At 34.6% G+C, this 15,054-nt stretch overlaps 1 protein-coding gene across 1 annotated transcript in view; it reads right to left on the bottom strand.

Moving 5' to 3' along the window:
- Positions 1-15,054, bottom strand: part of LOC107665472 (PH and SEC7 domain-containing protein 1-like) — a 118,185-nt gene that overhangs the window by 52,579 nt on the left and 50,552 nt on the right. The window contains exons 7-9 of the mRNA XM_016456366.1: positions 14,309-14,421; positions 12,537-12,595; positions 4,412-4,501 (exon numbers count right to left, since the gene is read on the bottom strand). Of these exons, the coding sequence (XP_016311852.1) occupies positions 4,412-4,501; positions 12,537-12,595; positions 14,309-14,421 (262 nt within the window). The remainder of the gene's footprint in view (positions 1-4,411; positions 4,502-12,536; positions 12,596-14,308; positions 14,422-15,054) is intronic.

Below are 15,054 nucleotides of genomic sequence, written 5' to 3'. Positions count from 1 at the left end.
TCAGCAGGACAATAACCTAAAGCATTGCTCCAAATCTACCAAGGAATTCATGCACAGGCACAGATACAATGTTGTAGAATGGCCATCGCAGTCCCCAGACTTGAATATCATCAAACATCTATGGATTGACTTGAAGCAGGCTGTCCACACTCGGCAGCCATCAAACCAGCAGACATTTTGCAAGGAAGAATAGTCAGAATACCTGCAGTCAGAATTCAGGGACTTATCAGTGGCTATAAGCGTCGTCCACAGGCTGTTATTTCAGCAAAAGGTGGCTCTACTAAATACTGATGTGATTATTTCATTTGGGTTGCCCAAATTTTTGCACCTGTCTGTTTTTGTTGTGATTCACATTGCATTGTTTCTGTTGATTCAATAAATGTTATTTCAGAATTTAAATGTTAATGTATCCATAAGGTATAAATTATATCCAAATGAAGTTGCAGCTTCGAAAGCCTAGTAGATTATAAATTGAAATTATGATAATTATCAGGGGTGCCCAAACTTTTGCATAAAACTGTATTTGACACCAAAATGAAGCACTCTTCTCTCATTAAAGCAGACAGCTTGTGAGTCATTCAGTGTGGTGATACCTGCAAGCGGACCATAAAAAGCTCATAAAGTAGCCAGCTCATGGAGTTGGCAGAGGACAGTCACGATAGACGCTCGGCAAGGGCACTCGCTTTTGGTGCAGCTTTATATAACACCTTATAAAGTGCTTACTGAAGTTACTGCCAACTTATTAAGCATTCAATACACATCCTGTCAGTGTGTGAAGTGTATTCATTTTATTAAAGCGTGACATAAAAGGTGCACTATCCGGAAGAGATAGTGGTGGCGGGGGGGTATTTAATTATTTAAGTCCGCTGATTTTGGCCGAGTTCACATGGGGCTGTTTTGGCCTGTCTTGGCTGCAGTGATGGTGCCAGAACCGGACATATCAGAGGAAACATGGGACAAGGATTGTCTAGCAGGTGGGCCACAGATCTGATGGTCAGGGCTGGGCAGTTGCATGTAATCTGGATTACGTAATCAAATTCCGAGAATTAAGCACTCATAATTAAAGTATATTACGTTTTAAATTGCTCATAATCAGATTACAGTTACTTTTTTATGGACTACAGGATTACATATTCACAATGGCAGTAATTTATTCATAATTTGCTTATTCTGCTTAATAATTTTTTCTCTCTCTCTCTTTTTCAATTTTCCTTTCTAAAGGTCCTATACTGTGTCATACCAATTAGCTTTGAATATATTCACAAATATCATGTATTAAAGGGGTCATATGATGCTGCTAAAAAGAACATTATTTTGTGTATTTGGTATAATGTGCAAAGAGTAAAAACACAGTATAAGTCATTATAATCAGTAATTATGTCCCCACTGGATGCAACAAATGCCTCATTGTAATGGGTTTTATTGGCTTTGTCTCGTCGCGCCGGGACACATGGAAACACAGTATGGTAAGGGGCGTAACATTTCCGTCACACGCTTGAGGTATTCAGCCAATTACAACGCACTGGATAGCTGGCCAATCACAGCACACCTCGCTTTTTCAGACCGATGAGCTTTGTAAAAATCGACGCGTTTCAGAAAGGTGGGGCATAGAGGAGAAACAATAATGTACAGTATGTGGAAAATAATGTGTTTTTTGAACCTTAAACCGCATAAACACATTTCATTACACCAAATACACAAAATAATGTTCTTTTTAGCAGCATCATATGACCCCTTTAAATTTGCAAACCATGCTTCTGAATTTGGGGGGAACACCTCTAAAGCATTAGACCATGTATGAAACAAATAATTATGCAAGTTACTAAACACTGGTGATGTACATCTGTGAAACACAATGTCTTCATCATATCCAGTGACCTCTGGACAGAAATATTTCAAACCTGGAAGATTTGGGGCATGTAAAGTCATTGCTGTTTTCATGTTTATTAATGTTTGTTCATATAATGCAGAGATTCCCAAATGTTTTTGTCAGACAATCCCCTTAAAATAAAATTTTTATTTGAAATTTAGGAAATGAATATTTCATTAATTTAACAACACATTTGCATGTTTATAATTCTCTGATGTTGTTAATGGTCAAGCTGACTTTTTCTGGTATTTTTTTTCTGATATTTTTAGTTTTCAAGTGTTTAAATTAGCTTTTTTTTTATGATTAAATTAATTAATAGCTTTTTATCAACTCACAAACCCACTGCAGTTCTTACATTAACCCCACTATGGGAAATCCTGGTGTAATGTAATGTTTAATGCATTTTATGGTGTTGATACAAAAACAAAGGAATATATTTGATTTCTCTTCACTTTTTTGTTATCAATATGGTGCATTTAATGGTAAATTTAAACAAGTTAGATAAAGTAATCTAAAAGTATTCAGATTACATTACCTACAATAAGTAACTTAGATTACATTACTAAATACAGTTTTCATCATGTAATCAGTAATGGACTACAAATTGCAAGTAATCTATGCAGCTCTGCTGATAGTGAATCAAACCATATCACGAAAAGTGGATATGACCATTTAAATCACAATCAATCCAAGTTTCCTTGCCATGATCATGTCATGAACTCACAAATGATGAACTGATAATCTGTGTTCTAAATAAATCCAACGTATTTTTTTATAAATTCTAAGTCAATTTATAATCCCTCTTGAAAAAAGTTACATATATACAGTATGGATTACAATTTAAGTATGAGCATTACATCTTTTTTGGCTGAAGAAGCTTCTAAATACTGTATTTAATATGGTTATCGACAGTTTTGCATTCATTTTTGTTGTTCTACTGCATCTTTTCGTGTTCCTGTAACTCAAACAATACAGCAAAGCGACAGCAACAGCAAGGTCATGGGCTTGATTCCCACGGAATGAAAGAACTGAAAAACACAGTAGATCTTGAATGCATTGTACACTTCAGATTAGCACCAGCAAAAGCATACATTTAAATCTTTGCGAGCATCACTTACTAGGGCTGTCCAAAAAAAATTCCAATTTCAAATATTCGTCGAATAAAAAAAAATAAAAAAAATCCACATTCGAATGCAAAAACGTTGCATTCGAATTTTAGGTCTGCATCAGACGACAATGTAAGTGTCATTGCATTTTAATGCTTTTGTTAGCCTATCCAGCTGAACCCACTAGATGCGGCGCTGCTACATTGTTCATTCAATATATTGCGGAAAACGAGAGCATCAGTGTGACGAAGATGTTGTTTACGGCGAAACTGAAACCAAGCCATTCACACAGAACGCATATTTATCACATTTTCTAGAGGGACGTCTATCAGCGTTGCACTCACATCTCGCAGAGAGCGGCATGTTTAGAAAGCCATGTAAAATTAATGTAAGTTCAACTTTTAAAAAACATGTCTCAAGACTTTATGGCGGTTTTCCCCATCCCACTGTATCTCATGTTTTTAAATGAAGAAAGTAGCCTACTCTTTGTGATTGGTTTTCGGTCCTTTGTATTAAACTATACATACATGCATGGTGCTGTTTTTTTTTTCTAATTATTTAAGCAACTTTATTAATTATATATAGTTTATAAACATTATTTTAAACATTATGCACTTTTTTTCAAAGATAGTCATGTTATTTTATTACGCTTTAAAGAAACGTGCATAATATTTTGCTCGATGCACCCTCTTGTGGCCTCAGGAGAGAAGCCAAAAGCTCTTTTCCCCCTAACTGAAATTATGCCTTTTAAATTCGAATATAATTCGAATTTTGATCATATTTAAGTGGAAAATTCGAATTTTTTCGAGTTTTTCAGTCATTTTAACAGCCCTATCACTTACGACACAAACAACTCAAGAACTGAATATTTGCATAAACAATTAACTCCACATAAAAAGTGAATGACAGTAACAAAACTTTGCTGTGAAACACAATTTCTCTCATGCTTCTGTCCTGTCTTTTTGTGAACATAGCACAACTAGCAACACAAGTTAATATCACGCATCATTGCATTCTTAGTATTGCCACGATATGTATATGTTTATTTCAGTCTTCTCTTTTAACTATGGTCATGGTGGAGCAGCAGTTTGAAGAGAATCTTGCATTCGTTCAGGATGTCTCCAAATATCCATGTCTGTCTCCAATAACAGCATCTATTACTAATGAATCCGAGTCAAGAGCGCTTTTGTCCTGAGCTTGTATCAAGTGCACAAACATCAGGTTGACGGGGACTGATTAGTAAAGATCAGATAATCTTATGAAAACAAGGGAAAGTACACAGCATTGTGTGTTATAGGATATCACCAGGTTCAAAGGACCTGGAGCAGCTGAACTCTCTTCTGAATATTTTTGGTATCCATCAAGCCGGTTTTTAACGTCATGTATCCCTTCACGCGTCATCTCAAAGAGGAACGCTGATTTGTTTGAGACGTACCTTCAGCAGTTCCCGGGGGAAATCTTGTCCTCCATCGAGTCCATCCAGGTTATTGATGAATTCCTGGCACGTCATCTTCTTCCCGATATTCTGTGGGGCATTAGAAACATTTATTGGGCTGTTAATGGGACAGGATGGCATTGCATCACACTGATTTAACCCTGCGAGTCCGACGCGATCTCTAATGAATTCATGCTGACATCCCAGCATGCACTCCTACAATGGCTGTAAATCAGTCAGTCCTGCTTTCTCATCAAATTTACAAACTGCCATTAAACATAAGGAACATAAGGCGGGAGGCCAAAACCTTTATTTTATCACTATGAAATTTTTTTTTTTTTAATGTAATTGTTTCTAGAAATTCCAAGTAAAACACAGTAAATAACACTAACGTAACATTTTTTAAAGAAATTAATACTTTTATTCAGTAATGATCCATTAAATCAATTAAAAAACACAATAAAGACTTGTATTAGAAATTATTTCTTTTCAAATAAATGGATACATTTTGAACTTTCTATTTATCAAAGTAAACAGTTTTAAATTACATTTGAAAATGTGTAGAGTGCTTTTTAAAATATGCATTCGGTAACACTTTATTTTAAGGTGTCCTTGTTACACATTACATGTACTTACTATTGTAATAACAATAAATTATGCATAATTGCATGCAAGTAACCCTAATCCTAACCATATAGTAAATATATGTAGTCAATTAATATTACTCAGGACTTAAATGTATAATTACACTGTAACAAGGACAGCTTAAAATAAAGTCTAACCATGCATTCTTTCAAAGCACTTTTACAGAAATGTCTTGGTGCTTTACCACACAGCAAGTTTTATTGCTGGGTGATATGACGATATAAAAAGATGATACAATTGAGTCTCCAATAACTAGTCCCTGTTAGATCTATTTATATTGTATTTAAGGTTGTCTAGCACATTTATCAGAAGCAGTGACACATGACACGTTCAAAAGCAATTAAGAGATTTAAATACTGGTTGGTTAAAATATCAAATATATTTAAATAGAAAACAGTTGTTTTAAATTTTAATATTTCACAATATAATTTTTACTCTATTTTTGGTCAAATAAATGCAGGCTTGAAGAGCATACGAGACTTCTTTTAAAACTTAAAAAAAACACACTTTGGAACTGTAGTCTGCATATAATGTCTATTTTTTAATAAACAAATAAACCAACAAATACATTAACTTTGCAAATGAAAAATACTTCATATTGTTTGATTGTTTTCCCTTTTTATTTTATATACTGATTGATGCAAAGCAAAAAGTCTGATAAATTATGACATTGTATAATGTCAAGCGCATGTAATAAATTAAGTACTGCTGGAGGAGGTGACACCTTTAACTAAATGTACAGGATTAAGAATATCTATTACAATCCGAAACTGATAATGTAATAGCATGAGATTATTTAACTGCAGTATATAATCACTAACTATTGACAAGTCCCCTGAGCATTTGCTCTGGGCTATTTCACAGTTGAGCTCGGAGCTATCACAGTGCACAGCATAAATGAATAAACCCCTCTGATTAACAATTACTAATACGATTCATGGAAAGATGGCAAAATTGAAATTTGAAACATTTCCTTAATAAAAACAGAAAGGTATATGTCCTTAATATCTGTAAAATAAGTAAATTAGCCAATTTTGTTTAAATGAAGGATTGCAGGAATGAGTACACCCTCGATTTAATTCAACAAATGTATCATATTCTAGTATTTAGTATGTCCTCCATCATTTACTGCTCTGACCCTTCTTGGCACCTGATCACAAACCACATCCCAAATGTCCTCCTTTGTGCTAAGAAAGAAGTCTGAGAATGCTTTAGTGGGCTATTTAACACTTTTAATTTTACTTTTACTTCTCTTTCAATGCTTTGGTGCAACATACCTGTTTTTATTTAATTCTATTTAGTAACTCTGAGGAGGGTGTGCTCATTTTTGCAACACAACATTTTATCATTTTGATAAGTAAGTCTTATTTTCCTGAATAATTTTGACATGCTGCTTTGGTAACTGATCAAGCAGACTTGCAGGAACATTATGTCTCGAATGAAAAACCCTAACATGTCTTCTAAGTTCAAAGTAACTGCTGAATTTGTTAGGTTTTCAGATAGGGTGAGCTCATTTATGCTGTGCACTGTATATAGTGCGTGCACATGTTTAACTACAAAACATTTCATATTAAAATACAAATATTCACTGAATGACTCAAACATTTACAAGTTTGCATTTTCTTACAGCATACCGGTCCAACAATAATTTGTCTTTGTTTTGGTCACAGTAGTTCTGTGTTTGTTTTTATGAGAAGGCAAATGACCAAAATACGTGAGGAGGAAAATGTTTCATTTTCATAGTGCTGGTATAACAGATCATATATAAGCAAGCAGAGAAAATGTCACTGAATCATACAATTGCTACATCTCACAATACGAACAACACTGTGACTGTGACCTGCCGTAAGATTTCCAGTGGAACTTTAAGCATTTCACAAGCGCCTACAGTTACCACATACTGTACAGCGACTGCTGCTGTTATACATCCTCTACAATTACTCTGTCTGAACCTCGATTCCTCCTTCACAGCATCAGATTGCTGCTTGTATAATGTCACAGACAAAGACTGAAGGAGCGGCCGCTTGCATTCTAAAATAAAGCGCAGACGGTGTTTGTTCCACTGACTTTACTGTTCCTGCCAGCACCAGCCGAGTTTGTAGGTGGATGGCACTGACAAATGTTCAGACTGGCACGAGATATCAAAGAGAGACACAGGCTGCTTCGAAATACACGATTCCACAAGATCTCACGCTGCAGTTTCATCTGTGAAGTGATGCTGTAGCCTCCTGTCATCCATCACTTTAACAGCACATCAAGCCCTTTTCTCTTTCTGTATGATTTGACATGGGTCCGCAGCACAGATCACAAAGTCAGCAAAGACTGAATGAGAATAAAACGCTATTTTGCAAAATCATTCTCAAAAAAAAAAACACATTTGGGCCTTGCTCAGTAAGCAGATTTTATACAGATATTTACAATGCAAACGTTTGTTTATTCCACTGCCCCCAAAATCTCATTCTCATTATTGTAATGCAGAAATTTTTTTGTGAATAAATCAAGTATGTTATAATGAATGCAATTAAAGCTACTTTAAATAAAAAAAATTTAAAAAAACTTTCTCAAACAGGATGACTTCCATTAGCTATTACAAATAGCTAAATATAATGAAATTTTTGCATTGCTGGAAAATGCAGTTAATTGTCTTGTCACAAAAAATGTCCCAATAAAAACAAATCTGAAAGACCACAGGATATGGCTTGATAAGTGCTGTTTTTTTGTTTCTGAAAGAAGTCTCTTCTACTTAAGACTGAATTTATTTAATCAAAAATACAGTAAAAATAGTAATACTGTGAAATACTATTCTAGTTTTTATATGTTAAAATGTAATTTATTCCTGTGATGCGCAGCTGAATTTTCAGCATCATTACTCCAGTCTTCAGTGTCACATAATCTTCAGAAATCATTCTAATATGCTGCTTTGCTGCTCAAGAAACATTTTTTATTATTATCAATGTTGAAAACAGTTGTGCTGCTTCATGTTTTTGTGGAAACCTATTTTTTTCAGGATTCTTTCATGAATGGAAAATTCAAAAGAACATCATTTACTGAAATAGAAACTTTCTGTAACAATATAGTCAATATAGTCTTTACTGTCACATTTGATCAATTCAATGCATCATTGCTGAATAAAAGTATTGTTTTGTTTTGTTCTTTTTAATTAATCAAAAAATTGTACTGACCCCAAACGTTTGAACGGTAGTGTGTGTCCTGTTGAAACAGAATGCTTGGGTGGGACACACCAAAGACAACAGGCTTCAGTTATGGCACAGCTGTTAAGCATGTTAAGCAAAAGAGCCTGCAAGTGGACAAAAATCTGGACCGTTTTCCTGCTAATTTTAATGCATCTATTTGTTATACATTTATTTTGTCAGCTTTCAGGAATGCAGTAGTTGACCTCAAAGCTAAAAGACATAGCATTAATGAAGTCTTTATTGGTTCCACAAAGTAACTTTTGATTTCTTTATGTAAAATATACATTTCTTCTTTCATCTTTCACATTTTGTCAAGCCATTACAGGTTTTGATGAGATTTAGCCATCAGCACCTGCTCTGTCTCTATATAACCTATGTGATATGCATTAACGCTTCCCTCCACAAATGCAGTCATGTATTGTGTGTGGGCGTCAACTTTCAGCTGTATTCACCCACATGACATGAAACTAAACAACGTTTGAAATGAAAGCGTCTAGAGGAGTGCTGTGGCGTGGGCATGAAATCTCTACGTCTCCATGGCACATGCGTTCTACTGAGCGTGTCACACTCAAAACACGGCGTCCTGTAAGTTTCAAGACACATGATCAAACTCCATGGAGACCAATGAGAGGAGCTATTCTTAGAGAACCCAGAATGCACCTCACATTTCACTGAGGAAACGGTGGGGGGTGCAGAACTTTCTTCTTCTTCACTGCACTGTAGTTACTAATGGCACATATCTGAATAATTTCTTTCTGTTTTCCTCCTCTGCTTGAATTGAGCTATTTATATTTAAGCACATTCATGCAGATTTCACAGGTTTAACCCTGAAAATTTGATCACAGATAATATCCAAAATAAAGCCAAACACAAAACATCTAAGAACAAAACAGTTTATAACATCCTTGACTCACTAGTAGGTTTGGGTATCGAGAACCGTTTCAAAGTTTCCAAGAGCCGAGTATTCGATAAGACATGAGCATTTCGATTCCACTCAATGATTCATGCGCTCACATTTGAATGTGATTTTAAACAATTTAAGTGCAGAAGGGGAAATAACTTGCGAGCACAGAAAGCAGCAGTCTCGGTGCAGGTTACCGAACCTGTGTCTGTTCTCGAACCGTTGCGTGCATTTCCACTGCAGCTGGAACGGATTTCTCTTTCACATTTACCGACCATTATGCACGTCAGTATATCATAGGGGTGTAACGGTACACGTTTTCATACCGAAAATTTTCAGTAAGGGTATTTCGGTTCGGTACGCATGTGAACTTAAAAAATACAGCATTGTTTTAACCACTGCACGAGTGCAACCTTATTGGAAACTTCCAGTTTTATATATTGCTACTTTTGAGAAACAAAGTCTCATCTTTCAATATGTCCATTTTTTTTTTTTTCAGGAAATTCAGACAATAAATGCGGTTTTGGCGCTCTTTGATGTGTTGCGACAGATCGTATAAACGTTTCAGTTCAAACCGCAGTGTGATCATCCCTTACTCTTTACTACTAACTTTGTTAGTTTTAACACGAAATAAACATGAATGAACATCTCATGCCTCATGCAGGGCTCCAGACTACGACTAAAACGGTCGCATTTGTGACCAAAATTATTGATTTGCGAGACAAGTTTTTGCCGAAGTCGCCAGTGGCGACTAAATTTACATGTAAGTATTTTAAAATGTGCATAATGTCTTTTTTCCTGATTGTTTTGCGATCACATTGTTTATGTTGACATAATAAACGGAGACGATGCGCATCAAAGTTTTAGTGGAAAAAAGTGTTTCAAACAGTCCTCATCTCTGCCGCACATCAGAGTTGACGGCACAACTGCTGAAAGCTGGCTCCATTGTGCAGCATGAGAGAGATCGAAATGACGGAGACGTGCGAAGTACAAGTGCAGGTGACTATTTCGTGCACAAGTTGAACAAACTACAACAGTGGATATTGGCAATATCGTTAACAATTCTCACTTAGAATCGATACTATGGCTTTATCAAGATCTTAGTCTATATGCTGTGTTCTGTTAATGCGTGAACTTCATATCATTTGTAGCGCACTTGCTGTCCAGTAATCGCAAAGGCTTTGTGCTATGTTACTTTTTAATGAACAAAGTTATCAGCTTTAAAATTTTGCCGAATTTTTTTCATAATGAAATTCAAACAGTAAATACGGTTTCGGCGCTCCCTAATGCAGCATGAATGATTGCTTTAGATTAGCACCTCAGTTCAAGCAACCCATCTATCTTTCTCTTTACTACTACAGTACGAAATAAACATGAATGGACATCAAAACGTAGGGTATTTTAGTGCTGGGCGGTATGACCAAAAATTTATATCATGGTATTTTTCAAAATTATACCGGTTTCACAGTATATGACGGTATTTTTTTTTTTTCATGCATGACCATTTTCGGTCATTTTCTACTGACTAAGAGAGGAAAAACTGCAGTAGATTGACATGGAATGCCCTATTTTACTGTCATGAGTGAATGTTGTAGAAAAATTCCACACTAAATAGTGACTAAACACGACCCATTAGTTAACCAGGAGTCAAATCTCACTTTACTCCTTAAATCCTGATTTTTTGCTAAATTTATGCGCTATATTGCATATTCCTATTTTTACTTAACCTGCTGTCTTCATGATAAGAAACAATGCAATAAAATTCAACACCTATAAAATTGTATGTTACTAATGAAGAAAACCAGACTGGATGAAACACATAGACAACATTTATAAGATGCATTGAGGAGGAGCCCAAACTACACTCAAGTGATGCTGACATATGGTCCATGATATTGGCACAGATTCTGTGTAATAAACAATTATTTGTGACTGTATATAGTTCTCAAGTTGGAAAAGACATTTAGTTCTCACTTTAAGCGAACCTTAGTTCCCAGGACATCTACAAGATGGATTAAAATGCTGATAAAGACACGAAAAGATGAGACATTAACACATGACAGTATGACTGAAATGTTAAAGTGTTAAAAAGAAATAAACAGCCAATGTGTAAATTGATAGCCTATATTTCAACAACAAATTGAAATTTTATCATAAAAACTGCATTATGTGCAATTTACATGTTTGTATACATTTTTAAGTTGAGTATTGATTATTATATTTAAATATAAATAGTAATTAAATTTAAGTTTGGGCTCTGTTGTTAATTGTAACCTTACAGTAACTTAAAAGGGCTCCCTATAATTTAGAGCATAAGCTGAGGTAAATTATTATTCTTAGGAAAATTTCAATTATAACTGAATTTATTTAAAGAAAGAGCTATTATTCAGTAAACCGCTGTTTAATTAAAAAAAAAAAAGAAGCAATTTATGTTTCGTTTTCTCCCCCTGCTGTCCCGAAACCATACCGAACCGTGACACCATCATGTTTATATCATATAGTTTAGGTATATCATCATAAACACAGCCATTTTTTGTCTTAAGTGAACGTAAACGGTTGTGAAGTATAACAGTATTTTTAGATCCACGTGTGTTCGGTGTTAAAGAGACAGCAGCCTAATAAACATGCTGCCTGTCATTAATGTTAATCAAAGAACAAAATAATCTTCTGTAACTTCAATGAGGAATAATCTATATTTTATTTATGAAAAGAAAACTACAGTATTTTTACAATTTTTATTTAAATTTCTGTACCTGAAATTTGTACAGTTGTATTTATTCATGCTATTGCTAATTGGTTTGTTTGTTCCCATTTCATTACTGACTGTTTAACAATTTAATATTTGAAATTTATATTAGTCTAGTCTAGTTGTTTTTGCTGTGGTATTTTGTTTGTTAAACCCATAGGCAAAAGTGCCTAAGTGTTCTGTAGGCTGCTCATGTGATTCAGCTGCAACAGAACACTTTGTAAAAAAAAAAAACAGAATAAATATGTTTGAAGTAATTTTTTTTTAATCCGATTTTTTTCTTACTAGAATCGATAGGAATCAATAAGAATAGGAATCGATAAAATTCAAACGATACCCAATCCTACTCACTAGTTGGTGAATCTCTGGGCAACATTTCAACCTCACCAAAAATACTTTTTACAATTATCAGTTATTATCAATTAAGCACATTTAGTTTCTTATTTCTTTTTATTTTGAGGTGAAATATGACCCAGACATATCCTTCTTCAGAGGGATCATTAGATTCACCGATAACATGCTCTGATAAGGCCAAGCGGTGACTGCATTCATGTGCTTTTGGCAAAGACGGAACAAACTGTCAGTCTTCATTTCGCTGGTAACACGGGCAACTCTGGCAGAGGGTCAGAGGTCACTTACTGGGCCATGAAGGTCAGAGTTGAGCAGCATTAGCGCACAGGTAAGGCAATGAACTCCATCTGCAAACGTCAATGAAACATTCGGTCACACTGTGAACACGCTCATAGACAGGTCAAAGAGACTGAACATTATTTTTATCATAACTTCTGATATCACACACACATTCATCTATGCATCAGGAGAAAGTCTAACATCACTTCCATGGCAACAGTCTTAGCAACAAGGAGATGGTTTAGCTTTTTACCCATATACTGGTCATAGCTCTTACTAAGATGGTTGCTATGGAAGAAACACGACACTGTGATACTGAATGAGCGATTAAGCCCAATCATGTTTCATGGAGTATTAGTGAAGAGAGACTTTATCCAACAGGTAATTAATGTTGTGCAAAACCACAAATGTTTTATTTATAGATTTCATATGGAGCAACTTCTATATGCCGAGGCATTAAACACAGAAACAGTCCTCAGGCAACTTTTTGTTTGAGACAATATTAGCCGAGCTAGTTTCATGTTTTTTGCATTATGCCTAGGCCTGGGCGATAAAACGGTATCAATATTTATCGACAGTACACCTTCGATATCGATAGAAAAAAAATTTGATATAGTGCAGGATATAGGCAGGTGCTATGAGTGACGTAGACAGCACACACAAACACGAACACATGCTGAATTGAGTGCAGTGCCTGCCTGTGATGAGGAGATTGTGAATAAAAAAATTAATATTAGTCAAATTTAAAATAAACATTTGCATTTGAATGCAAAAATAGTACAATCAGCATCAGGGAGTGTCATCAGTGGCGCGCGAGATGCGGTGATAATGATGTAAGTGACGTTGTTGCATTTTAATGTGTTATAGCTCTTTGTATTAAGCAATGCATAAATACATGATGCGGTTTTGTTCATAATTGTTTATGCAATTTACAGAATTATATTAGATTTTTATGAGTTAATTTAGATGTAATGCATGTTTTTTATAGACCGTTATTTCCTTGCATTGACGATTTAAATGCGCTGCATTATTTTGCTCATTGCGCCCTCCTGTGGCATCAGGAGACAAGCCAAAAGTTTCCTTAAAACCTATTTAATCTGCATATAAAACATTAGAAATGAGATATTTAATTTTTACTTTGTTTTTGACTGTTAAAACAAAAAAAATTTGCTGTTTGTCTCAATAAATTGGGTTAATTTAAAAATACAGTGGTTAAATTTAAACGTTTTTTTCTATTGCTCTTTGTTTTAAAAAAGGTTATAAAAAAATGTCAATAATTATCGATACCGAACGATATGAAACATTATATCGTTGATAAATTTTTTTGCTATATCGCCCAGCCCTAATTATGCCACACTCTCTTTCTTTCTCTCATAGGAGAGAGCGATATAAAACAAATATACAGAGTGTCTTATTTGCAGATCAATGCTTATTGAACGAATGCACTAATTTTTCTTATTAGTGCTGATCAATGACTAGTCTGACTACTGCTGGCTAGAAAAAAACAATGAATCAATCTGTACATTTTACTTTAAATGCTTTACTACATTAAAAAAATCAAGTACTTGTACTTTTACTAGTAAAATAAATAAAGTAAATTTGAAATGAGTACTTATATTTTTACTGGAGTAATGTTTTATTAGGATATCTGTACTTTTACTCAAGTACTTCATCCACCACTGGATAATAATGATCCCTTACATCTTCAATTGATCTGAAATGCTTATCTTGTAAGTAATGAGTAAACGAGAGAGGTTACATAAGGTTGAGACATGCAGTACCTTGTGCAGTGATGACGGTGGGATTACACTGATAGTACCGATTAGAGAAATTAATTAACACCCGCTCTCTCTCCTGAGTCTCGCCCATTAGTGAGAATGCTTTCAGAAAACATCTGCAACACAAAAACAGCAATATAACATGACCATGAACTTCGTCTTGCTTGTAGCTTGTGTGTGAAGACTCATCAGGGGTCCAGTAACAGGTCCAGATACAAGATAAAAGACAAAAAGAGCCAACAAAGTTCTCCAATCACAGCAAAATCATTACTGATGTGTGTGGGCACACCACAGGATGAAATAAAGACCCAGAACCACACAAACCGATGAATGAAAAAGTCTGTGGACACTGGGCAATTATCTGAACTTTGGTAAGAATGACTCCTCAACTGTGATCAGACGTGGTCCAAAAATAACAATAATAAAAACTTAAAAAAAGACTTCAAAACTTCAAACAACATAATAATGTTCAGCATTCTTTGGTTGCATTCGTAATTGCAATATTGTAATATATCACAACATTGACTTATTATGAGGTTATTTTAAATATATATCTAAAATGTGGCTTATCTGGTTGTACGTTTACAGATTACAACTCTGATATTAAATAATACATTTTTTTTGCAACGATGCCACTCATGTATTATAAATAATCGTACTTTTTGTTATCTCTTGGCTTAAAACAAATTTGTAAATTATTTAATTCACAAATATATATATATATATATATATATATATATATATATATA

The sequence above is a fragment of the Sinocyclocheilus anshuiensis genome, unplaced genomic scaffold (genome assembly GCF_001515605.1).
Source record: "Sinocyclocheilus anshuiensis isolate Anshui unplaced genomic scaffold, SAMN03320099.WGS_v1.1 scaffold755, whole genome shotgun sequence".
Lineage (NCBI taxonomy): Eukaryota > Metazoa > Chordata > Actinopteri > Cypriniformes > Cyprinidae > Sinocyclocheilus > Sinocyclocheilus anshuiensis.
Note: the sequence above shows the minus strand (reverse complement) of the source record. Positions and strands in the feature narration are given on the sequence as shown.